General features: G+C 35.8%; 2 protein-coding genes across 9 annotated transcripts; both read left to right on the forward strand.

Annotated features, from left to right (window-relative positions):
• Positions 1 to 937: 937 nt before the first annotated feature.
• On the forward strand, positions 938 to 14,405 carry LOC115963940 (protein MODIFIER OF SNC1 1). Of its 6 annotated transcripts, none has more exons than XM_031083187.1 (11): positions 938 to 1,267; positions 5,247 to 5,322; positions 6,872 to 6,964; positions 7,061 to 7,105; positions 7,268 to 7,643; positions 9,096 to 9,177; positions 9,612 to 9,698; positions 9,816 to 11,145; positions 11,247 to 11,505; positions 11,579 to 14,108; positions 14,192 to 14,405. In XM_031083187.1, the coding sequence occupies exons 2-10, from the start codon at positions 5,291 to 5,293 to the stop codon at positions 14,021 to 14,023; spliced, it is 4,749 nt and encodes a 1,582-aa protein (XP_030939047.1). In that variant the 5' UTR covers positions 938 to 1,267; positions 5,247 to 5,290; the 3' UTR covers positions 14,024 to 14,108; positions 14,192 to 14,405. The 6 variants fall into 6 exon arrangements, with proteins under 6 accessions (XP_030939047.1, XP_030939051.1, XP_030939049.1 ...); XM_031083191.1 differs by having other exon boundaries at positions 9,612 to 9,692; XM_031083189.1 differs by having other exon boundaries at positions 938 to 1,152.
• Positions 14,406 to 16,926: 2,521 nt separating this feature from the next.
• LOC115964002 lies at positions 16,927 to 22,530 on the forward strand. 3 transcript variants are annotated; one of them, XM_031083287.1, is made up of 5 exons: positions 16,927 to 17,168; positions 17,801 to 17,867; positions 18,829 to 18,962; positions 20,523 to 20,902; positions 21,802 to 21,886. In XM_031083287.1, the coding sequence occupies exons 2-5, from the start codon at positions 17,841 to 17,843 to the stop codon at positions 21,858 to 21,860; spliced, it is 600 nt and encodes a 199-aa protein (XP_030939147.1). In that variant the 5' UTR covers positions 16,927 to 17,168; positions 17,801 to 17,840; the 3' UTR covers positions 21,861 to 21,886. The 3 variants fall into 3 exon arrangements, with proteins under 3 accessions (XP_030939147.1, XP_030939146.1, XP_030939145.1); XM_031083285.1 differs by having other exon boundaries at positions 16,931 to 17,168; positions 20,523 to 20,975; positions 21,802 to 22,530; XM_031083286.1 differs by lacking the exon at positions 17,801 to 17,867 and having other exon boundaries at positions 16,930 to 17,168; positions 20,523 to 20,975; positions 21,802 to 22,530.
• The last annotated feature ends 1,107 nt before the right edge of the window (positions 22,531 to 23,637 follow it).

Genomic DNA, 23,637 nt, shown 5'->3' on the forward strand with positions numbered 1-23,637 from the left:
AGACTAAAAGTGTATGCATTATTTTCAGGATGTAAAGAATTTGTTTCTTTATAGATGTTATATTTAATATTAAGCGGGTTAAAATGGGTTGTGTCACATTCGTGTCAACTCAACACGATCTGTTTATTAAGTGCCCGTTTGGGTAGAGCTGAAACTTGCGTTTCAGCTCTACGTTTTCCTAACTTTTTTTTTTTTTTTTTTTTTTGCACGTGAACAGTAAAAGCACTGTGCAGGGGACAAAAAATACTATTCACGCACTGTTTACGCACTGTTCATGTACTATTCATGGGTCCCACGACACTATTTACACATTTAAAAATTATTTTGCTACAGTGTTTTCAGTTTTCAGTTTTCAATTTTCAGTTTCAGCAACAATAAGCTCAATCCAAACGGACCCTAAGTGTATTAAGTGGATCGGGTCATGTCAATCCACTTCATTAACAAGTTGAATTAGGGTTGAAGTGCCATAACATGATTATTACATGGATCGGGTTCAGGTTAAGGCATTTAGTCAAATACTCATACTTCGACATAACACGATCCCGATATGATAACTCGAATTAACACCCTAGATTTTACCTCAGACTCCAATAGGGTCTCATACTTTTTTTTTTTTTGAATAACGATTGGTGTAACATCTTTCTTTTTCTTTCTCTTTTTTTGATGGGAACATCTTTCTTTTTCTATATATAGATTACCCATAACACCATTTAAAAAAAAAATTAAAAAAAAAACTTTATCTTTATAAAGCGAAAATCACAAATTTTGCTTTTTTTTTTTTTTTTTTTTTTTTTACAGAAGGTAAAAATCCCCCAAAACTAAAAATAAATTAAAATAATAATAATGATAATAATAATTAATCTACAACTACAATTCTACATGTATATTAATGTGTAATTTCAATTTGTGTGTGAGAAAAAATAAAAGGGTTGTGTGTGCACATTAATAATCTGCACAGGGCCAACTCCAAAAATCCTCTTTAACTCCTCAGCTCTCTCTCTCTCTCTCTCTCTCTCTCTTCTTCTTCTTCTTCTTCTTCTTCTTCTCCGATCTGAAAAAAAACCCTCACCGCACTCAAATCCTTCTCCTTCAACTCTCTCAGATCTCTCTCTCTCTCCGAACCTTCGTCGCGATCTTCATACACTCGCGTAGGTTCTGATTTCTCATCACTTTTCTCTCTTTTTCTCTGTGTTTCATACTTTCTCGGATTTTTTTTTCGTTTCTCTTTAGGGTTTCCACGAATCCTTTCTGAACCTAGCTTTTTCAGGCAAGTCTAAATTTCCTCGGAAACTATTTTATTATTGTTATTTTTCAAGTTTTCGCTATTTCGTTCACACAAGAAATCGAAGCGGAAGATATAAAAAAATTTGAAATAGCGCAAAAGGGAAAAAAAAATTGATAAATGGATTTAGAGGACAAGATAAACTATGTGCCAAATGCTTGTTTTATTTATTTATCTTTTTCCTTGTGGTTTCTCGGCAACCAAACGGAGCATTTGGGGTTTTTTGGTTTTTAAAATTTTTTATATTATGTTTGAAATGTTTTGTATTTGCTTTGGAATTGAATTGTTTTGTCGTTGTTTCATTATTTGTAATTGGTTTAAATGTTTCTGTTTATGTGGGTTTGCACTTTGTGGATCAGTTTTATTTTAAGTTATTGTTATTAGATTGAAAGGGTGGTTATAGTGATCAATACTGTAAAATGGGTTTCGATAAATGTCTCTTAATAATCCCATATTTTTATAGGAAGCTTTGTAATACAATTGTAGGAACCCAATAAGGTCTAGCTCAAATGTTACTTTGAACCGATATAACGAGGTGGGTGAAGCTTGAGTTTATGGGTTCAAGATCACTAGTTATAATAATGTCTTATCCAGAGCATGAGGCGCTCTTACGTCTGTTGAGTCTGGGAGAGGTGATTGATACAAATGTAGGAAGTAATGATTTGTTGTGCAAGGTTGAATGTGGTTGTTAAGAGATTTAGAAGAGGTTGGATGTAGGGTAGAATTGTTAGGCAATGTGCAATATAGACTTGTAATTTAAAAGTTTCTCTTAGCCTTAAGAAGAAATAATATTTAGCACCTCTTTGGTATTTCTTTAAAAAATTTGCTTGTAATACTTTCTTGGCAAAAAAAGGAACTCTAAATGTAGACTAGTATGAATAGTTGCTATGATTTAGGTTCAATTATTGTGTAATGAAATGGGGAAGACAAGAAGGAGCTTTTGTTGGGCAGACTTTTAAAAGAAATTTTGTTCCTGTATAATGTGGAATCGTGATATGAAGGGCTTCGTAACCAGCCCAGCATACTTGAGGCAATGGATTTGTTGAGCTGTGTTGAGCAAAAAGGATGTTGGAAGGAGAGGGCAAATAGGAGTCCAGAGTGTTGTTGTTGATGTGTGAATGGAGAAGCTGATAATGTACTCATGTGCCTAGCAGAACTGGTTTAATGAAACAGAACATAATTCATAGGAACTGAGAAAAGAAATTAGGTTGCTCTTTTAGTTGATCTGTTGAATGGAATTTTGGGAATGCTTTTGTAATTAGTTGGGAATTGAGATGAGTTTTGATACATCTCGTCATCGAATCTTCTTTTTTTTATAAGAGGCAATCCCAATTTAATTGGAATTATTAGTTGAGTTAAATACATGATAGTAGTTGTTTTTGAATCCTATTGTAGCTGGCTCTTGTGATTATTACGATACAATATGTTGTCTTGGTGACATATAATATGATACTTAGAACTATGTGTATTGTTTTTAGCACAGCAGAACAGGCCATCTAGCAAGTGGAAATTTTTAAGAAAGCGGACCAGTGGCTGAAAGAAGTGAATTCTAAAGAGAATTTATTGAACTTTGTAACTGTTGGCATCATGGGAGGAAATCAGGTTTAACAAGTAGTTAAGAGTATGGGCAGAAATGGTTTTTGCAACAATGTTTTCTATTGTTGTTTGAAGATTTCCTATTTTGAAGGAACATTACTACTGAAGGGATGGACTTTGGTCAAAAAAGAAGTGTAGGTGTGGTAAACAGTAGAAATCTAGTTCGTATGGGATTCCAATTTTATAATACTCTGTTTAGGAGAATAATTGAGAGAAAAAAGGATGTGGTTTACCTTTGAGTCCCATGAGATGCAGTACAAGTTGAAGCCCCCCAAAAATGAAACTGCTCTATAGCTGATAAAGAAAAAAAGGCTGCATTATTGCAATTTTAGCTACTACCTTCCTTGTGATCTATAGGTTGGGGCTCAACATTTTAGGCTGCCAACTGCAGTCTCTACTGTTACTATCCTTGAAACTAGTTATACAAGATATTTGACCGTGTCTGCATCCTAACAAAATAGAAGTCACTGATTGATGATGGGGCCAGTGCTTTAAGGCATGAAGCTGAAGCGGGCCAAACCACTAACTTGACAAAACCAGTCTAACCCAACTCGATGTCTTGGTTGGGTTGGAATTTTATTTTGAGCCTTGAGTTTGGTTGGGTTCAGGTTGATAAGTTTTCCAACCCATTTGATTATGGTTATTTTAGTTTTTTAGTTTGATTTATTTTAATATATTAAGAATTAGTTTTGATGAGTTTGGAATATGATTTAGGCATATTATGTGAATTGTAAAAATTTATCAAAACAAATGCTTAAATAGTCTATGGAAGTATAAATTTTTATAAGCCATGGAATTTTTAAGCACAATCCATTGACCCAACCCAACCTGTTCCATGTGGGTTGGGTTGGTTTCTACACATGTGAGGGGTTGGGATGTGATGGGAATTTTTATTTTTATTTTATATGTAAATAAATTTATTAAAAAAATGACAATCTAGTACACAAGTTGTATTCAAGAATCCTAAAGAGGGGAAAAAAAACAATTAGCTAGAGCCTAGGTAGTCCATAAAATCTAGGAACACCTCAATTGAAGAAAACATTGAGCCCGTCATCCCCCATATAAAGAATTCATAAAACCTCCGTCCCGTGCCATGCATACCCCTAGACCAAATCTTTAGAAGATGAGAATATGAGATCTCCTTTCATTGGCAGATATGGATTATGCTAATGTATTAATTTGGCTAAAGGACATTGCAAATTTCTAATATTGGAAGTCTGGCACTGATATGTACTCCCCCTTCATATATGTATTGATAATTAGGGGTAAGAGGAACCCTAGATGTCTACTGGAAATATTAGGAAGTGCCGGTTGAATTACACGGCTCTTGGCATATATATATAAAAGTTCTATGGTTTCGACCAAAGTCATTTTATGTTTTACACATACATGTGGCTCAACTAACTTTAACAATATTTACAATGGGGGAGGGTGGTTAAGCTAACCATTTGATTGCTTTTTGTTAGATATGTTTCTCCTACTTAGTGGATTCATCTCTCTCTCTCTCTCTTGGGTTTGCATCAGAGCCATCAAGTAGAAACAATTATTGGTAGTAGAAACAAATAGATTCCTTCTTAACCTGTTAACAAAAGCCAAGTAAAATTTTTAATGATGGTGTGATCATGCAAGTGTATGAATTTTCAATTGAAATGATCTTTTACTGGACTGGTGGTGTTTGAGTAGATTACATCCCTAACTAAGGCTGCTTTGCAGAGTTAGAGCCTATAAATAGAGGCACCAAGCAATGAAGTCTGTCAACTTGCACAAAGTGCCCTAGCTCTTTCCCTTACAAATAACTGTGAAAGTTTTATCATTGTTCTTCCTTGCCAGCATTATATCAACATGCCAAGGAATCCCCCACCAAATTGGCGGCCACCACTATCCTGGCATTGACTGTCTCAGTTGGCATCTAGCTGTGGAAACTAACATCCGTGACTGGGAGGTGGCTCCACAAGCTTGTGAAAACTGCGTTGGACACTCTTGGGTTTGCTTCAGAGCCATCAAGTAGAAACAATTATTGCTAGTAGAAAAAAAAATTGCTATTCAGATGGATACTGTACTTGGGCACATTACTTCTTCTGTTTTTTTTTGATTGGTAGATAGTGGGGGAGAGGGGAGGGGAGGTTTGAACCATAGACATGAGGTACCATGAAAGATGCCATTACCATGGGCTATCATTTGAAGCCCCCATAATCGACACATTACTACTAGAAAAGTTTTTTGAATGTTATAAAAAAATTGTTTTGTAATATTTGAATGGATAAAGATGTTTATACATAATCTTGTAATTGCTATGTATGTTTTGAAATTCACATCCATTACTACAACATCTTGAATTGATCAAAATGCTTTTTCCTTCTTTTCCCAGGCTGCCTCAAATTGTTTGAATGATCGTGCAAGGACAGTCAGACTATGACATCGAGTTTGCTGAGTGGAGAGAGAAGGTATAATGTTTTCATTTCCCTTTAACTTCCTCTAGTATCTTCCTGGTTGCCATGGTCGTTGTTGCTTAAAAATCTTGAATGCTTCTCTTTTATAGTTATCTAAACTGTCACTCACTCTTATTTTCTCGATTTGCACATACTCACAGCAAGTGGTGCCAAATTTGGGGCTGCATGCTTTATTTGGAAGCCTGAGAGTTAAATTACGGCCCATGTGATGCATAAGAAGCATCTTCTGTGAGGCACTTTAATGTTAGTTATGAAAATTTTGAACAAGATATCTATTTTCTTAGTTCATGAAAAAAATTGCAGCTCAGACTTTGTATACCAGTAGACTAATAGCAAGTAGTAAAGCATTTTCAATATTTTTAGAACCCAAAACTTTAAGCATTTCTATTAGCATTTATGGATGGATTGAGAGTGTAGTGTCAAATATTTAGGGGGTGAGTTAAGTTATAAAGTGTTCATAATAAAAAATCTATAGATGTATTGTCTTTAATTCCTTTCATCAAAAGCAAAAAAGAATGAAAAGGAGGGGAATTTATGCTGTAGTTTCACTTATATAGCATGGATGGGTATGCGGGGTTGTCCGCTGAAAAAAAAATGGGGATATCCCATGAATATTCATTGACCAGAGTTGTGCTAATAGGAGAGACTGTAATTAATAGGCAATAAAAATTTGCCAACTTCCTATGGTTTTTGATGTAGTTGAAAAAATTACATAAATATATCTACACCCCCTATGGTCTGATGTAGTTTCATTGACATCTCCTGAGTTTATGATTTTTTCTGGTCACCCTATGGTATCCAAATGTTTGAGTCTACTACTCTCCTTGTATGGAGTGTGGCTTTGTTGCATTTTTCTTGTTTTTTCCTTCCTGTTTTACTTGATCATTGTAATTTTTTTTCTTGATTTTTGCCCCCACAGTACATCCCTAATGTACTTGGGTTGGTTATTTTTTTTTACCTATAAAATAAAAAGAATTAGTCACATGAAAATAATCGAGTACCATGAGGGATGTGATTAGAAAGAGATGTGGATAACTGAGAGTGTGGTAGCATATCCATCTCATGTCAGTAGATCTATTTTTGTTCATTTTTATGTTTTTTCCTGATTAAAGAAATATCATTAGTAGAATTTTCTGCTATTGTGCATTAAATTGTTTAGTCTTTTTATTTATTTATTATTATTTTAATCTCCAGTAACTGCATGTCAATGGTTTCAGCTTTAGTTTTTGTTCCCCTGCATTCCCCTTCCCTTCTTTATGCATGTAAATATCCAGTTAGGATAATGCATTGGATTATTTAGTTTAAATTTGAACTGTGATGTTGTCACTTGTCAGTCTTTATTATTGCGTGTTACTATTTTTTATTTATTGTTAATTTACTGGTTGTTTATTCTTCTCCACGATTTTGGTGAAAATTGTTTTTTTTAATCCTTTTTGAGTTTGTGCTGGAGGATACTGTTGGTTAATCTGGTTCTCAGATTCTTTTGTGCTGTAATTGACACACATCCTCACATTGTCATATAACGGTGCCATAATTCATGCAGGTGGGGGGCTTCTTCTGCCTCTGCCAGAAGAAGTGGCATGACTGTTTTAGGGAAAGTCACGGTTCCAAAACCCATAAACTTACCAAGTCAAAGGTATTTGGTTCCTGCTGAATTCTTTATGGTTCACTTTACAGACATGAATTGTTTTTGGCCCCCTAAGATTTTACATCATCTCTCTGTTGTTTTAAGGTTAGAAAATCATGGCTTGGACCCAAGTGTGGAAATTGTTCCTAAGTAAGTACCACATTCCTCAGTGTAGGGTATCTGATCTCTTTGTGTGTGTGTGTGAGTATTATGATTTGTTTGTGTATCCATATAGTATTATAATGCTGTCACTATATGTCCTGATTATGAATGCCAAAGCAGTGCTTGAGTATATATGTTTACACTTGTCAGGGGCACCCTTAGCTGGGGCAGTAAATCATCTTCTTCCACATCAAATGCGTGGGGTTCTTCAGCACTGTCTCCGAGAGCTGATGGTGGTACTAGTTCACCAAGTCATTTAAGTGGCCGTCCTTCATCTGGTGGCAGCAGCACACGACCGTCAACTGCTGGTAGTGATAGAGCTCACGAACCTACTGCTAATGCATGGGGTCCAAACTCTAGGCCATCATCAGCTTCTGGTGCGTTGACATCTAGTCAGACGTCACTAACATCATTGCGTCCTCGCAGTGCAGAAACAAGACCTGGTAGCTCACAGTTATCCCGGTTTGCAGAACAATCATCTGAAAATCCAGGGCCATGGAGTGCTGCTGGGACTGCAGAGAAACTGGTATATTTCTGATTGTAAGCTCATTGTTTGATTCTTTGCATTTTAACAATACTTACAAATTAAGAAGTTTTCTGCTCAGTTTTCTTACTGAAGGATATGCTGCAGTAACAATATATTGTTTCTTCATTAAAGTTGTGCAAAATATGTTATGGATGTTATAGTTAGCATGTTATGTGGGCTGGATGTGTACATAAATCCTTTTTTTACACCATTTACTGATACTGTATTTCTATAAAAAGAACTGTTTAAGCAAACTATATGCAGGACTGAAATGCAATAAATTTTTTTTTTTTGGGTTTTAGGGCCGTTTTATGAAACATAGTTTCACTGAAAGTTCTGTGATTGGTGGGCAGCGCCTTTTCTGTACTTTCAGTATTTAGTTAATATTGTATTGAATAATTCATTGCCTTCAATTTTATGCATACTACAAAATAAACATTAAAAAAGAAAACCCAGACAGTATTTTGTAGTTAAGAGTGATAAACTATGTGTCAACTGATCATAATATGGAGCATCATGTACTGTATGTATTTATTAATTATCTAGTAAATTCCGACAAAACTATAGAGGAATTAAAAGAGGCTCTTCCTTTTTATACTTCTTGTGTACTAGGGTTGCTCCACTTTTACGCTTTTCTTTTAAGCAGATTTTTATTATTAATCCAAATGAAAGAATAAAAGGAATTAAAAAATTGTTTTTGGGGGGGGGGGGGTGTGGAAGCTGTGGTCTTTGGACTAGAAGGCATCTCCTCCCTTAATTAGGGGTGGACGGATAATTCATGGGTTCAATTCCATACGGGTGAGTGAGTTGTACTTGCTAGAAAAAGGATAAAAAATCTAGAATATCATTCATGCAATGACTACTCTTTGTTAGATTCAAAGAAGAATCTGAGGAATATATTGGAAGCATTTCGGTTTCTTGCTTGATTATACCGAAATCTTCAATGGAAATGTATTCTTGGTCTTCATTGCAAAGAGCCTTGTAGGTTAACTAGCCTCTCCTGGTGCTTCTAACAGAGAAATTGTATTCTTGGCCTTCATTTTTTTTTGTTTTTGTTTTTGTTTTAGTGATATCAATAACCATATCATGATTCACGCTTATTGGAAGAGTGTCAAGGATATCTTGAGTTAAATTACAATTTTTGTGGTATCCCTATTTTTTGTCTGTAATGTATCTTTCCTTTGTTCATTTAGAATCTGTCCCCTCTTAGTGTCTCTTACTTTGTCGCCATTTGTAGTTGCAGTAGGTTGAGGGGAAACAATTATGTGGAATTATAGTCTTACACATTATGGTTGGGATTGGTTTTTGGGTTGAGTTTTATACCGTATACTCAACTCTATGAAATCCCACCCTTGGCTATTCTTATTTTGTTTAAGCAGTTTATATTTGTTCTCTCTCTTGTGTCAGTTGTATGGCCTGATCTATATTAGTTATCCACTGCTGTACCTGCAGGGAGTAATGGCACCCAAGAAGGATGCGTTTTCTCTGACTTCTGGAGATTTTCCAACACTTGGTTCGGAGAAGGATATTTCTGGTAAGAATACCGAGTCACAAGGTTATGTTTATTTTCATTTGCCTCCTTAATATTTTTTTAGTGTCATGTTTATGTTTGTTAGTTACTATCATCAGAGTTAAGGGTTAATTTGATGGTTTACCCCATTTGCTGTCATTGTTATGTACTTCATTTCTTGATTGTTATTCTTTAACTTTAAAAATAGTCACTTACCGGAAGGATTGAAGCTGATGTCATGCCTATTGTCTCTTTTATAAAGCTTTGAAGAATGAAGAATCTAACTGCATTGAACTAAATTTTATGGAGCAATTTTAGTCATTTTGGTTATGCGTGGTTTCTTTACTTTTGCACTGTTTGTTAGATTTATGAAAGAAGAGGTTTATCATGGTGGTTCAAGTGTTTTAGTGGGATATTCTATGCAATTCTCTGATTGCTTGATCAACTGTGAATTACAGACCATGGTTCTCACAGGCGCCCAGGCTCATCTTCCGATGGAATAGCACTTCCCAAAGAGAGGAGCGGGGCTTCTATAGTTGGTTTGTGTACATGCAGTCAATTCCCATGCTTTTAATGAAGATGCTGGGTTCCTGTTCCTTGTGCCAATTTCTGTTTTAAGGTGTAGCATTGTCTCATTCGAAAAAGGTATTCTCTTATTTCAGGTGATGTTTCTGTAAATGCAAATGTGAAAAGCAGTACTGCAAATTCTTGGGTAAGAGATCTCCCCGCATATGGTGATGAGGGAGTCACAACCGGCGCAGAGAGGTGGCAGGGCGATCCCCAGCCATACCCTAATCCTAGTATTCCTCCTCAACATTATGAAGCTTGGCATGGTCCTCCAGTAACTAACCCTCCAGGTTGGTTCCGACCTCCAGGAGGTCCTCCATATGGAGCTCCCGTTGCTCCTGGTGGCTTTCCCATGGAACCATTTTATTATCGTCATCAAATCCCACCTACTGCTCTTGCCAATCCACAGCCAGGTCCCCCACCAGGAGGCGCACCAAGAGGACACCATCCTAAAAATGGAGATATGTATAGACCTCATATGCCCGATGCTTACATTCGCCCAGGTATGCCAATGAGGCCTGGCTTTTTCCCTGGTCCAGTTGCGTATGAAGGCTATTATGGTCCACCGATGGGTTACCATGCATCCAATGAACGAGATGTTCCATTTATGGGAATAGCAGCTGGCCCCCATGTTTATAACAGGTACCCAAGCCAAAATGTTCCTGAGCCTGGCAATTCTCAGGGAAGATCTGGTGGCTATGGTTCTACTGGCAAAACATCGGCTGCAGAACATGTGGAATCTGGTCATCATCATGATACTCGAGGACCATACAAAGTTCTTCTGAAGCAGCAGAATTGTTGGGAGGGAAAGAATGAAGAGAAAAAATGGGAGGGTACAGTTGCAACAAATGCTGCATATGTTGAGAAGGGGGACCAACCAGGAATTTCTTCATTGGAAAATGACCGGAGGTCAGATTACAGAAATGATGAGGAGATGGCTTTAAGAAGAACAGAAACCAGTCAAGAAGTTTCGAGTCAGACTTATGACAACCAACGATCTTATTCTTCTGTCCCTGTAAAAGTAAAGTCTCCTGAAAGTGTGGGAAATATGAGGGTATTGGATGACATTTCGGTGACACATTTGGAACACACATCCCCTGGTTTACAAGAAGTTCAAGGTCCTGTTTCAGCTGTTCCAAAAGATTCCTCTCTGATTCAAAAAATTGAGGGATTAAATGCAAAAGCCCGGGCTTCTGATGGACGGCATGATATTACATCTGTTTCCAGTTTGGAGGAGCGAAAGGATAAATTTCAGGTTCAGAATGCCAAGGCTAACCATTCTACAAATGAAGGTGGTAGTGGTTTTGTGTATACTGAGAGAACCCACACCACTGGAATGACAAATTCTGCCTCCCGTGAAATGGGATTTTCTGCTGGAGATAAGAGTCTTGAATCTACAGTAGTCAGTGGAACAACCATCTCCAGGTTTCTTTTTTCTTTTTTTCCTGTTCTGTACTTTGTAGGCTTTCACTAACAATGTAGTAGTTATTTCTGTGTTCGTAAAATACTGATTTGCAGATTCACAGGAGATCTACACATGGTGTGCAAGGCAGAGGTGGTAATCGTGGAAGAGGAGCACTCAATAGCCAAGAGGTTGATGGGTGGCGGAAAAAATCTCCAGTGGTAGACTCTCCAAGTGTTGTATTAGCTTCACATTCTGACGTTCATGTGCACGACCACCATACCTCTGTTGAGGCTTCTGCAAAGTCTGGACCATATCCTGTAGCAAGGGATGAGAGAGAATCTGCTGCTCCTGTTTCTGATCCAAGTGATTATCAAGCACAGGTAAGATATCTTGTTTTATGTTCCTTCTAGCTTTTATGCTTTTGAGTCTTATGATACTGGTATACTTCATCAGCGTCCTAAGTTGAGAGAACTTGAGCAACGCGCCAAACAACTAAAGGAGGAGGAGGAAGAACGGACAAGAAGGCAAATGGCCAAGGCTCATGCAAAATTGGAAGAGTTGAATAAGCGTAAACAATCAATGGATGGTTCAAATCAGCAGTCAGAAGATGCTTTAAGTGGTGCTATCCAGAATAAGCAAGAATTGAATGTAGTTCCTCAAATTAGTGAGGGTAGCACCGGTAGAGTGGAACAATCCTGTGTTTTGTCCAGTGAGCTACCTCCAGAGAAACCTAAGAGTGCTAACAGGGAACCTTTAGTGCAAAACCAGTCGGTGTCCTTGCAGCGAGATGCTGATTGTGCTGATGTTGCTCATGTTAATAATGCTCCCCATGTTCATGATGGTAATGCCTCAAAGCAGAAGCGTATGAACTACAAACAAAAGCAGAATATTCTGTCAGAAAAGAAAATTGATGAGAAGTCAATTTCCACCCATAATGATGAGGCGCCGAAGAGTCATCCTGATGCAGCAGGTAAGGTCACAGTGTCAGTTGGGGGACTTGCTAATGAAAGTGCTTTGAGCTGTGAGTCAAGCTTGCCTGTGAATGCAAATGCCATGGCCGAGTCGTCTGTTCATCAGAGAAAGAAGAATAACAGAAGTGGCAAGAACAAGCACAAAGCGGAGTCGGCATCGTCTATGGTGGCTTTACAATCATCAGAATCAAAAGAAACAAATCTTGTTAATGCTTCTGTTGAAAGTGGTAGGCCAAAGGCTTCTGAGTCTGAATTGGATCCTAATTCAATTGAGTCGGTAATTATTTCCAAAGATGCAAATCAGTTACCAGATCAGCGCTTATCTTTACCCAGCGAAGATCATGGTAGAGTGAATAGCCAGGGGAAATCTCAGCAGTCTCGCAGGACACCAAGAAATCCACATGTTAATAGATCCGCAGAGAGAATCCAGAGTGATGTTATTTGGGCACCGGTGCGGCCACAGAATAAAGCTGACACTGATGAAGCCAGTCATAAAAATGTAGTTGAGTCCAGTATTTCATCCGTCAAGAGTGATCATCAAGTCCAGAGCAATCCCAAAAAGAGGGCAGAAATGGAGAGATACATACCAAAGCCTGTAGCAAAGGAAATGGCTCAGCAAGGATGCATTCAACAACCAGTGGCATCTTCAATCAATCAGAATACATCAGATGAGACTGTGGGGAAAGCAGATTCTAGTTCTCAATTCACGGAATTTAGTCAACCTGCTAGTTCAGCTAGTGGAAAAGTTGGGCTTCCCTTGGAGTCCAGGAATGGGGATGGTAGACAGAACAAGCAGGGAAAAGCACATGGGTCGTGGCGGCAACGGGGTTCAATGGAGTCGGTCGGCATGCAAAGTATGCAGGAGGGACCTTCTTCATACCCTGATCGGAATGTTCAAAAATCAATTGAGGATTTCCAACCTCAGAAGCCTGACGTGAATTCAGTGAAAGAGCAACCGAAATATTCTGAAGAAAGTAATGCTTCTGATGGATGGAACATTCCCAACAATTCTGATTCAGTTCCACCGGTTGCAGTTTCTGTCATAAAAGATCAGGGAGTAACAGGCAGAATGAAACGGCATCCACTCAAGGGACAGAAAGGTATGGGGAATAATAATGATTCTGATCACAAGAAAATAAATACTCATTCTTCAGCCTCTGAAATGAGTCAGTCAGACTTGCCTGCTACTTCAAAAGAAAATAGAGGTCTTGGGGAACGGTCAACTGCTCATTGGCAACCCAAATCTCAGATGTCTTCAGCTAATTACCAACGGGGAGGCAGAACCAATGGTGGTCAAAGTGTTGATGGTGAAGTTGCTTGGACAAACAAAAAGGAGTATACTCCCCAGGGTGAAGTACCTCTGGCAGCACAACATGACAAGAAGTCAGGTGAAGTTGTACGCCAGCCTTACCATGATGAGTCTCCCTCTAAAAAAAGCACTGGAGAAGAAGCATTAAATGTAGGGCGTCAAGAGGCTAAAAGAGGTAGAAAAGTAGGTTCGCTAAAGGGACGAACCCAATCCCCGAATCAAGTTCACGTTAGCCCAGTTGAACATGCTCCTGCAAATATTGATGTTAGACATGAGCAACGGTCATCATCAGGGTTCCGCAAAAGTGGAAACCAAAACAATAACCGTTTTGGCAGAGGGAATGAATCTCGTGGAGATTGGAACTCATCTGGGCAAGATAGCAAACATAACAACCAACCTGTAAACTGGGAAAGGCAGAGGCACAATTCACATTACGAGTACCAGCCAGTGGGCCCATATAACAATAACAAGTCCAACAATGCTGAAGGACCTAAAGATGGAACTCATAATGCAGGTCCGAGGTTCAGGGAGAGAGGTCCGAGTCATTCAAGGCGTGGTGGGGGGAACTTTTATGGACGGCAAAGTGGCAATGATCGAGTAGATGCTGGTTATGAGTAGCGATTGTAGAAATTCCATGGTCGGGTTTTTGTTTGACTATAAACAACTCCATGATTTGTAGTGGATTGATCCCTCATGTTTTCAGGTAATACTAATTTTTGCGTAGTAGGTCTTTTCAGTTATAACTTATATTAATCAATTGTTGACTGATGGCTATATGTTGTGCAGGGCTTGGAGCAAACTTGATGTGAAGTGATCTTAGGTGGTTAGTTTCCTCTCATATTTTTGTAATTTGGTCACAGTGTGTTTACTGTGGAACCCTCAATATGTCATTTTAAGCCTTGTATTTAGTGACCATTATCCCTTTACTATGGAACACGAGAGAGGAAGAAGTGAAGTTTTCTGGTTCCCCTTCGTATATCGCAATTTTCGGTTTGTGTTGTGGCGCCATGTGTTGGTGTGTGTGGGTTGCCTTCTTTGTGGGGTTCAGCTTAATGCTTTAGAAATTGAAATAGCATGTGTATTAGCTATTAATAGCCAAGTAGCTCATCTAGTGTTTCCAGCAAAGCAAAGACATTCAAGCAAAGCAAAGACATTCAAGGTTCAAATCTCATTATTAAATATATAACACTAATAACAGTGATCAAACAAACCACCAAGGCATATTTCTCCATCTACAAGCTACTAGACTGTCTTGATTAAATTATTGATTTTCCTATAAAAAGTAAACACTACAACTAAAACTTTGTACCCCCTTCTTCTATAAATCTATACTAATAGTTGATAACTAAAATATATTTGGAATAATATTATTTCATTTAATTAGATATAATGATTTTAAAAATAAAATGGTTGCATGCGGTGAATAACCACGAAAGAAAATAAGCAATTCAGATATAATTTTGCTCTAATATTTGCTTATCTTGTCTTTATATTTTCCTTATTTTATAACAAAATAAATAAGTAAATTTGACAATGAATTTTGATTTCCATTTTGTTAACTGCAAGTCGGCAAGTCTGCATTGATAGAGGCATCGATGGGACAACGCAGCCATTTGGATATGGTTGAGTTGCTCGTTGGGCCCCCATTCTTTGTTTAAGTCCAGGTTTGGGATGAATCTTTGTTTTACCATGCTATCCTTGTTGCTCTTGCTCATCTGAGCAGGCTTCATCTTTGTCTTGCTATTTTCTTTTCTATGCAAATGGTTTATTAATTATTATTATTATTATTTTTGTTTTTATTTTTTAACTCTTCAATTACCCTTTATGGTAGTGAGAAAGGTAAGATCAAGAGTATTTGAAAAGTTAAAAAATAAAATAATAAAAACATAACATTTGAAAAAACATTTAAAAAGAAAAATTAAACTTCAATTTTTTTTTTTTTAATGAATAAAGTGCAAGAATTTAGGTGTAGATTAGAAATTATCCAATGATTAGCAACGAATGTAATTATGTAAGAATATATATATATATATATATATATATATTCTTCAGTGTGTACCTTAATCCATGGTAGACTATTCTATTACTGAAGCAAATGCCCTTAAATTTGACTATATCTCTGTTGATTCTCCTTCCCTTTCAAACGTTAATTAGAAGAAACCTTCAAGCATGTGAGAAAGATTGCCATTCGAGCCTTCAACATGTATCTTTACCCATGAACATGTAAATTCACTACTTTTGTGTTTTATTTTGCTCATAACATGTATTGATTGGACAACAACCACTATTACCGCGGACCATTTCTTATTAAGATTTATCTTGATATCAACATTACCTATTTATTTTTTATTTATATATTTTTAAAAAGCTCTTCTTAAATTTAGATCAATGTTGTCATCTTAGTAAATTTAATTTAATTTCTTAAAAATGGCTCGTATTAAACTGTATAATATATATATATATATATATTTATTTATATAATATAATATAATATAAAAACATATCATAATTGATACTACCAGTATCACTAAATTTAAAATAACCCCATATTACAAGTTATAGAACATATAGTCAATCCTTCCCATATGCCAATCATAAATAATAAAAATAAAAATAAAAATCCTTCCCTTCCTTTTCAAGAATTCTAATTTAGGAGTCATGGTTACAATTTATGATTTGAGATCAACCCTTGTTTTGAATGTGTCATAATGATTTTTAGAATATTTATAGATAACCCTTGTTTCAAACTATCATTAAAAAAAAATCCCTTGTTTTGAATGTTTCATAATCATTTTTAAAAATATTTATAATCTATATGTAACACCTTGGATCTTTTGAGTACTAAAGATTAGCCCAATAGAAAAAAGGTGTTCGAGGGGTGAGAATTATAAATTTCTCAACTTCTCTATCACTAATTAATGTGAGGCTCTATCAAGGTCCTACATATGTACTTTCTCACACGTACAACTCATGACATACATAACATCTACCAACAGATGGCACATTACTCTAATACTACTTGTAACACCTTAAGTCTTTAGAGTTGAAAGAAAAATTCTATGTTCACAACATTTTTATAATAAATTCAGGATAGTAAGTTATTATTGGTTCTAAATTGAACTAATTACTAAAATTATTTTATTATCCATTAATAACAATCAATTACTTAAAATTTATTGTGAAAATATTATGAGCATGGCATTTTTGGAGTCCAAATGTCTTGCTTAACTCAAGGGAGGCGTAATGTCCAAGAATGATAAACTTCTTACTTCTTAACCTTTTTGTCATGACGTGGGTGTTTCAAGGCCAAATCCTTTACCTTTTCTTTATAATAATTTTAAAAAAAGAAACTCACTAGACCCACAACCCGAATCACCAAAACGGGTCAGGCCACAAAGACCACCAATTCCAAATTTTCCATTTTAATTTTAATTATAATTATTTTTTATTTTTCAACCGCCTTTCTTTACATTCCCTTACGCTCTAGTTTTAGGTTTTTTTTTTTTTTTTGGGTGCTTCATTATCATCATATAATAATATCATATCCACTGTGAAAAAAAGGGTCCCTATAAAAACCCTAAATTCAATCACGCAAACTCTATCTCTTTGTTATATTAATAGAAATTCAATTAGAGGATAAAGATAAAAAAGGGTGCTCTTATTCTTATCATAATTGTATCAAGTTCTGTTTTTTTTAGCACCCCCATATAGAAAATAGAAAAAAGATTTGGGTTTTGAGGAGCTCATGAATTCAACTGCACAGGTCAGTGTAAATTTACACCTTTTGGAGCTAAAGTTGTTGTCTTTCGCTTTATCTTAGGCTTTTGCTTTCTGGGTCTTTCTTTCTTTCTTTCTTTCTTTTTTTTTTTTTTTTTTTTTTGGGCTGGTAATGTATTTGATTCTGTTTGGTGGCCTAGAAAATTGTGGAAAAAAGGAAAGGAAATTGAATTTAAAATATTACATTCTGGGTTTTTTTTTTTTTGTCGTTGTTTCCCTTCTTTTCTATAAGAAAATGAAAAACTTAGCTTTTCTTCTGCTAATAATTGGGGATGCATAATTCTCACGCCATTTTTTTGTGTCAATCCTTGTTGGGTATTGGAGAGTGTGTGTTGTTGTTGTTTACTAGTAAAAGTTGACCATGCTATGGGTTTTTTTGACCGAAAGTTTAGATTTTGTTTACAGATTTTGGAATTTGTGTTTTTCAATATTCTTTGGTTTTGAGTATTATTCAGATGGGTGATTGTGAATTTTGCTTCTGTAGAACTTGCTTGTATTATATTGTTGTAAAATTGTGAACTTTTTGTATTATGTTGTGGGGATTTTACTTGACTGATTATCTTCTGTCTTTGGATAAATTACGTGTTTATTGTGTCCTTTTTTTTTTTGGTTGAATAGGCCCTGTTAAGTAAATGATTGGGTGGTTGAGGGTGAGACAATGGTGTTGGTAACCCATCAAATGCAGGTAATGTAAGAAAGCCTTGATCACTTTATCTATATGCTTGTATGATGTTTGGAAAGCAGAGTTATTTGAGGTTAAAAGACACGATAGTTAGTGACGTTCAACGTGTAACCCGCGTTTATTTATCTGGGTTTCATATATCTACATGTATAGAAATCTTCTACTCTTAATTGTAAGTTTTGGTTTTGGGAAAGAACCAGTTTAAGAAGTCCAAGAATGCAATTGTTCTATTCAAAAGAATGGTAGATGTTGGGCTAAATGACAATGTTAAAGTTCAGCATTTAGAAAAAACTTCCTCAATAAATTGATTTTTGTGCGATACTTCTGGAATTCAAGTTTACATGAAAGAAGACAATACTTATCAAAAATATGAAAGAAGATAATCTATTTATTCACTTCATAAATGTTTCAGGCCTGACTATGTATCTTGCCCCCCATACTAGTTTTATTAAATACTGAGCCACTTAATCCATATGTCGTTAACATGTTGCCTTGTTCTTTTTTAAGTTTTAAATTCTTGTACTGGTTGCAATGCATGGAAGCATCTAAATAAGCATAACCTGGTAGAGAAATGAGTCAGCTAATGGGTGGTGTCAATGTTTTTTACATGGATTAAACAACATGAACATAGATAAGTTAACAATCATGTGCAAGAAATCTGCTCATATATGTGCTTGCAATATTTTCCATATGAGCCAAGGAGCATGAGTCTCAGTCAGCCATGTCAATTATTTTGAGACTGTATTGACTCCTAACTTTTGATCTATGTCCATGCGATGTTAGTTAAAATCCATGAAAGTTTTTGACATGTTATCTTGCATAAACACACTATGTACTATTGCTGTGTGATAGTTTCTAGTTATTGTAAAATGTTCTCATCTTGTTTTCACTAATTCCTAGATTCAAATTTTGACTTACAAATATTTTGAAATCTAAAAATATTAATCTGTTTTATGCATTTCAGAATTCTTATTCAACATTTCCCTTGAGGCCAATATCATGGAGCAAAGGGATGATGTTGAAGCATTATGCAGCCACACTTCAGATGGTTGGGAAAGCAGATAGGTGTTACCTATTAAAGTACAATATTCGTTTAAGGTGGGAATTTTCCTTCTCAAGTGTGTCCTACTGCCAATATACCATTTAAAACTAGGAGAATTGAAAATATGACTTATATGTTTGATGGTTTAAGGAGTCTGCCACCTCAAGTTGTTAATGTTTTATATTTTCATGTTTATTAGTTATTGGATTTACAGTTGTGGATTTTCAGTTAATCGATTGGATAATGGTTCATAACACAAGCACATCCTTCTCTTATCTTCATTCTGCCTCTCCTTTTTGTGTAACTAATTGGTAGGCCTGCGTATCAGATTCAAACTTCTCGCAGATTTATCAATCATAATAATAATAAAAAATGTTGAAGTAAGAAACCAAAAAAATAAAATAAACCAAAAAAAAATTCAACTTATTTGGTAGGCATTAAAATCATGAAATATACCTAGGATGAAAATTGGACAAGCTTTAATGAATTTTTTTGCATATGGTTTTGTTTGACTGTGGTCAAACTATTTTATTTGGGTCAAAAGTGGTATTGTTCTTTAAAAAACTCATTTGTGTTATTTCAAATGCCATTCACTGTGTTATTGCCCATGAGACGTGGTCCTTTATTTTTCTTAATGTTTTGGGTTCACTAGGTGATGTACAGGAGAGTGGTGGGTGTGCTTTTTTGGTGGAGGGATCATTTTAGTAATCATGCCAATTTGCTTGGAACATAGCCCCATTTTGTCTAGTGTAGTTATGGAGGGAGAGGAATAATCATGCATTTAATGGTGTGGAGATTCTAGTTGTGGTTGAAATCTTCATTGTTGAGATCTTTGTTTGAGTAATCTTGTACTCTCCAAAGAAGTGATGAGCATTCTATTGTAGATTTTATAGGCTCTCCTTTTAGATTGTAATTCTTTAGGAGAGTTTTATGTATACATCTTGTGTACATGAGCCGTTCCTCTTTTGAATAAAATGATTGCTTCAAAAAGAATATAAATGTTAAAACATATGAAATAAATTTAAGAGAGGGGTGAGGGTGGGGGGTGATTGCTTCTTCCATGATCTGGTGGTAGGTATAATTTTGTTCTGAACTTCTTTATCTGCATATTACAATGATTCTTTGTAAATTTCTATGTTCTTGAGTTATATAGGTGTAGTTTTTCTGATTAAAATTATCTATAATTTTTAAAAATTTGGTATACTGATGTTTGTGGGTGGTATTCTAACAATTTTTCTTTCTCATACTTTAGAAGTAATATATTTATGCGTGTGTGTGTGTGTATTATTTTAGAAATAGCCAGAGTTTTGAAGATACAGTGAGAACCATGCCTGATCTCAAGTTATTATTTTTTAGAACTTTACTGGACTGGTTGTCAGCTTTGGGAGTCATTCTTTATTTTCAGTTGTTGATCTGCTAGATTTATCTAACTTTTGTAATTGATTGTTTTGTCCTTGTATACTTCCTGTATACTTGGGTGACTCTTTTTTGTTATCAATAAAACTATTACTTATCAAAAAAAAAAAAAAAAATATAAATCTTTCTTCATTTTATAGCCGTTAAAATTTGTCACTGTCATTTATTAGATGTAATTCTTCTTACACTTTTTTCCACAGTGTAGGGGCTTCTTGCATTCGTGGAACAAAACTTAAGTCTTTGAGAATTTCAGCTTTCAAAGGCAGTGCCCAAAATGGTGAATCAGCAGGTAGAGTAAATGGATCAAAGGTACCAAAGAATTCAGTTAAACTAAAAGAGAGTGAGGATACCATAACAGAATCTCCAAAGGCGAATGACATTCCACTTTCTTATACCTCTGAAGCGAATCAAAGCATTGCATCATCCCCTGCCATTCATAAACTATTCAAGAAATGGTTGACAATGTTGCGCACACAATCACCAAGTCAAGTAGAGGATGGAATTTTGGGAGAAGAACTACCTCCAACAGAGATATCAGAGACTCACCATGGGACTGAGAAAAAGGAAAAAAAGGAAAGAGGTGAGATTCTAAAGGCGGTTTGGTGCCACTTTCTGGGTCTGGATGCAACAATAAAGATACCTTTACTAATATTGTAAGTATATTGGTTTTTGCCTGTTAATCTCTCTTCTGTTGACATGCTTGACTTGAGATATCCTTATCCATTATGGATTATGTCTTAAGATGGATTTGTACGTGGGTGTGGAATGTGGGTGCATGTTTAACTGTCAATTTGTCTGTTTTCCTATGATTTTCTACCAATTTTACTTTTCTGGTAGTCATACTAAAAGCAAGTTGTGTGTAGTGTTGATAGAATAGACCATATATGTTATACTAAGGATAATATAAAGAAAAATAAAAAGAAATCAGGCACAATTAGGCACTGTTTATACCTACTTAATAATGAATGGAACATTAGTCAAGGTCTCCTAAGTCCAACACATTTTTTCTTTTTTAGCTCAGTGAAAATAATTGCTGCCCCTATAACTTTGATTGAGTTAGTGCTTCCTTCTTGTTCTATTGGAATCGTCTGCAATGTATGGAGCCTAGGATACATGCTATATTAATGGAAAATTGCATTAATGCATAGTGTAGCTTATTACTGAATGTCACTGGTGTATTAACCAATTCTAATTGAAAATTTAACTGCAATATTTTTTTGAATTTGGAAAAAGGTGAATGAAATTAATTATAATCATAAGGGGCGATTTCTAACTTGCAGTTCTATTGGTAATCTCGATCGTTAACTTGAGCACAACCATCTGCAGTGTCATATAGTGCAGTCTTTTGGCATTATACAGTTATGCACTTCATATTGTATCACATAGTTTTGATAAATTGAAATGCATGAAAAGTGAAAATGCAATAATGCTATAGTATACACATTTCTGCTGCTTCTAATTTCTCTGTTTAATTTGCAGCATTCCTTTGTACCTGGTGGTTAATTCTATTTATGGAGCTGAAGTTTCAAAGGAGTTGACTCCTTTGTGGGTTTTTGGGCCCCTTATTATAGCCGCCTACATCAAGATCTTCCGCTGGTTGTGCGCGCTCTATGTCTTCAGCTTCAAGCAGACTGTCAAAATAATTAAAAACCTACCCACTTACTACATGGTGGCCTATAGCTATCTTGCATGTGGGAAGCTTCAAGAAGACGTCCATGCTCGATTCTGGCAACCTGTAGTGAACATAAAGAACCTAGACTACAAAGAGCTATCAAGAAAAAGGTTGAAAGAATTGCAAGAGTGGATGATGGAGAAATACCTTGATTATGTGGAATCAATATGGCCATATTACTGTCAGACAATTAGGTTCCTAAAGAGAGCTAATCTCATTTAGATATTGGAATTATGATTGAGTAAATTTTTGGGCGAGGGAAACTGGCTCAAATTAGAGTTGATTCTGAATATGTTTCAATAGAGGGTTGAGATTTTTGTAGTTGGCCAACCCCATTTTAGACTGGGTTCTTCTGGGTGTCTCTCGCTGGCCGTGTATCTGAGCAGAAAGAGTTGTTCGATTCCTGTAATTTTTTTTAGGGTGGTGCTTGTATTCTTGGATGAGATCCCTATTAATGTATTTCCTTTTTTGTATTCACTACCTGCGAATGTACTCTTGAGGTTCCATAATGAGATGGAAAGTGCTTTCAAACTCTAGTACTGTCATTAATGTTTCGTTTTATTCCTGCCCTATTTTGCTGTGATGTTGGGGACATGGGGATCATTTTCCTCTTGCCTTTTGGTTTCTACATTGTCTGTTGAGATGAACAAGAACTTGCTCTTTGGTTTTGATTGAAGTTATAAAAACAGAGCGAATGTCTAGGGTCTTTAGTTTTCCCCTTAAATGCACAGCGAATCACGTTTTTGCCATGTGTATGTTTTTTCCCTCTGCTATTATTGAGCAATACCATGGTTCCTTCATCTGTGCAGCATTTCTTCAATTGCTTTCTCTACGTCAGAATCAGCAGATTTCTATATCCCATCTCAACTGCTTTGTTCAAAGTTTCTATGAGTGCTAGGATTATTGCCTGGAGCTTTGCTGCTAACTACTATGCTATAGCATCTTGCAACAAAAGCTATTCCTCTTGGAAATCAATGGAATATCAAAAGAATAGTGGACAAGTGTTGTTCCAGGGAGAGGTCAAGAGAAAAGGGAGGAAATGGGTAATAAATAACCAATGGTTTCTAGCACCTCTAGTGTCTGCACATTGAGAGGTTATTGTTTATTAGCAAAATAAAAATATAACTGAGTGGTTATTATGTCCTTCCAATGGAGTCTTTCATTTTTTTTGAGAAAATCTATTCTGCATTGGGTGAATGTATCCTCCCTCTCATATAAGAATGAGCCCTATCCCTATGAGAGGGGATTTTTATTTTTAAAGTCCAGTTAATGTGTACTCTTAAGGTACAAATTAATCATCTATTTTGGGAAAGTTTTTATAGAAAATTGAAAAAACTGTTAAAACAACTAATTATTTTTTCTTTTTTTCATAAAAAGTTTTTTAAAATGGTTTATTAATATGTACCTTAAGGACACACGTTAGTAAATCCTTTATTTTTATTATGTAGCTGCCAACTGGTATATATAATATCCCTATCATATGAGTGGATCCCACAAATATGGGATCCCATGTAAAATAGATGTTATATATTCTTGTTGCAACAAATACAACCTCTTGCATGAGGTGGAGGACTCCACCCAAAAAGACCAAATGATTTCTCTAGCATATTGGGATTCGTATTTCATACCCTACTAAGCCCCTC

This window comes from Quercus lobata, chromosome 10 (assembly GCF_001633185.2).
Source record: "Quercus lobata isolate SW786 chromosome 10, ValleyOak3.0 Primary Assembly, whole genome shotgun sequence".
Classification (NCBI taxonomy): domain Eukaryota; kingdom Viridiplantae; phylum Streptophyta; class Magnoliopsida; order Fagales; family Fagaceae; genus Quercus; species Quercus lobata.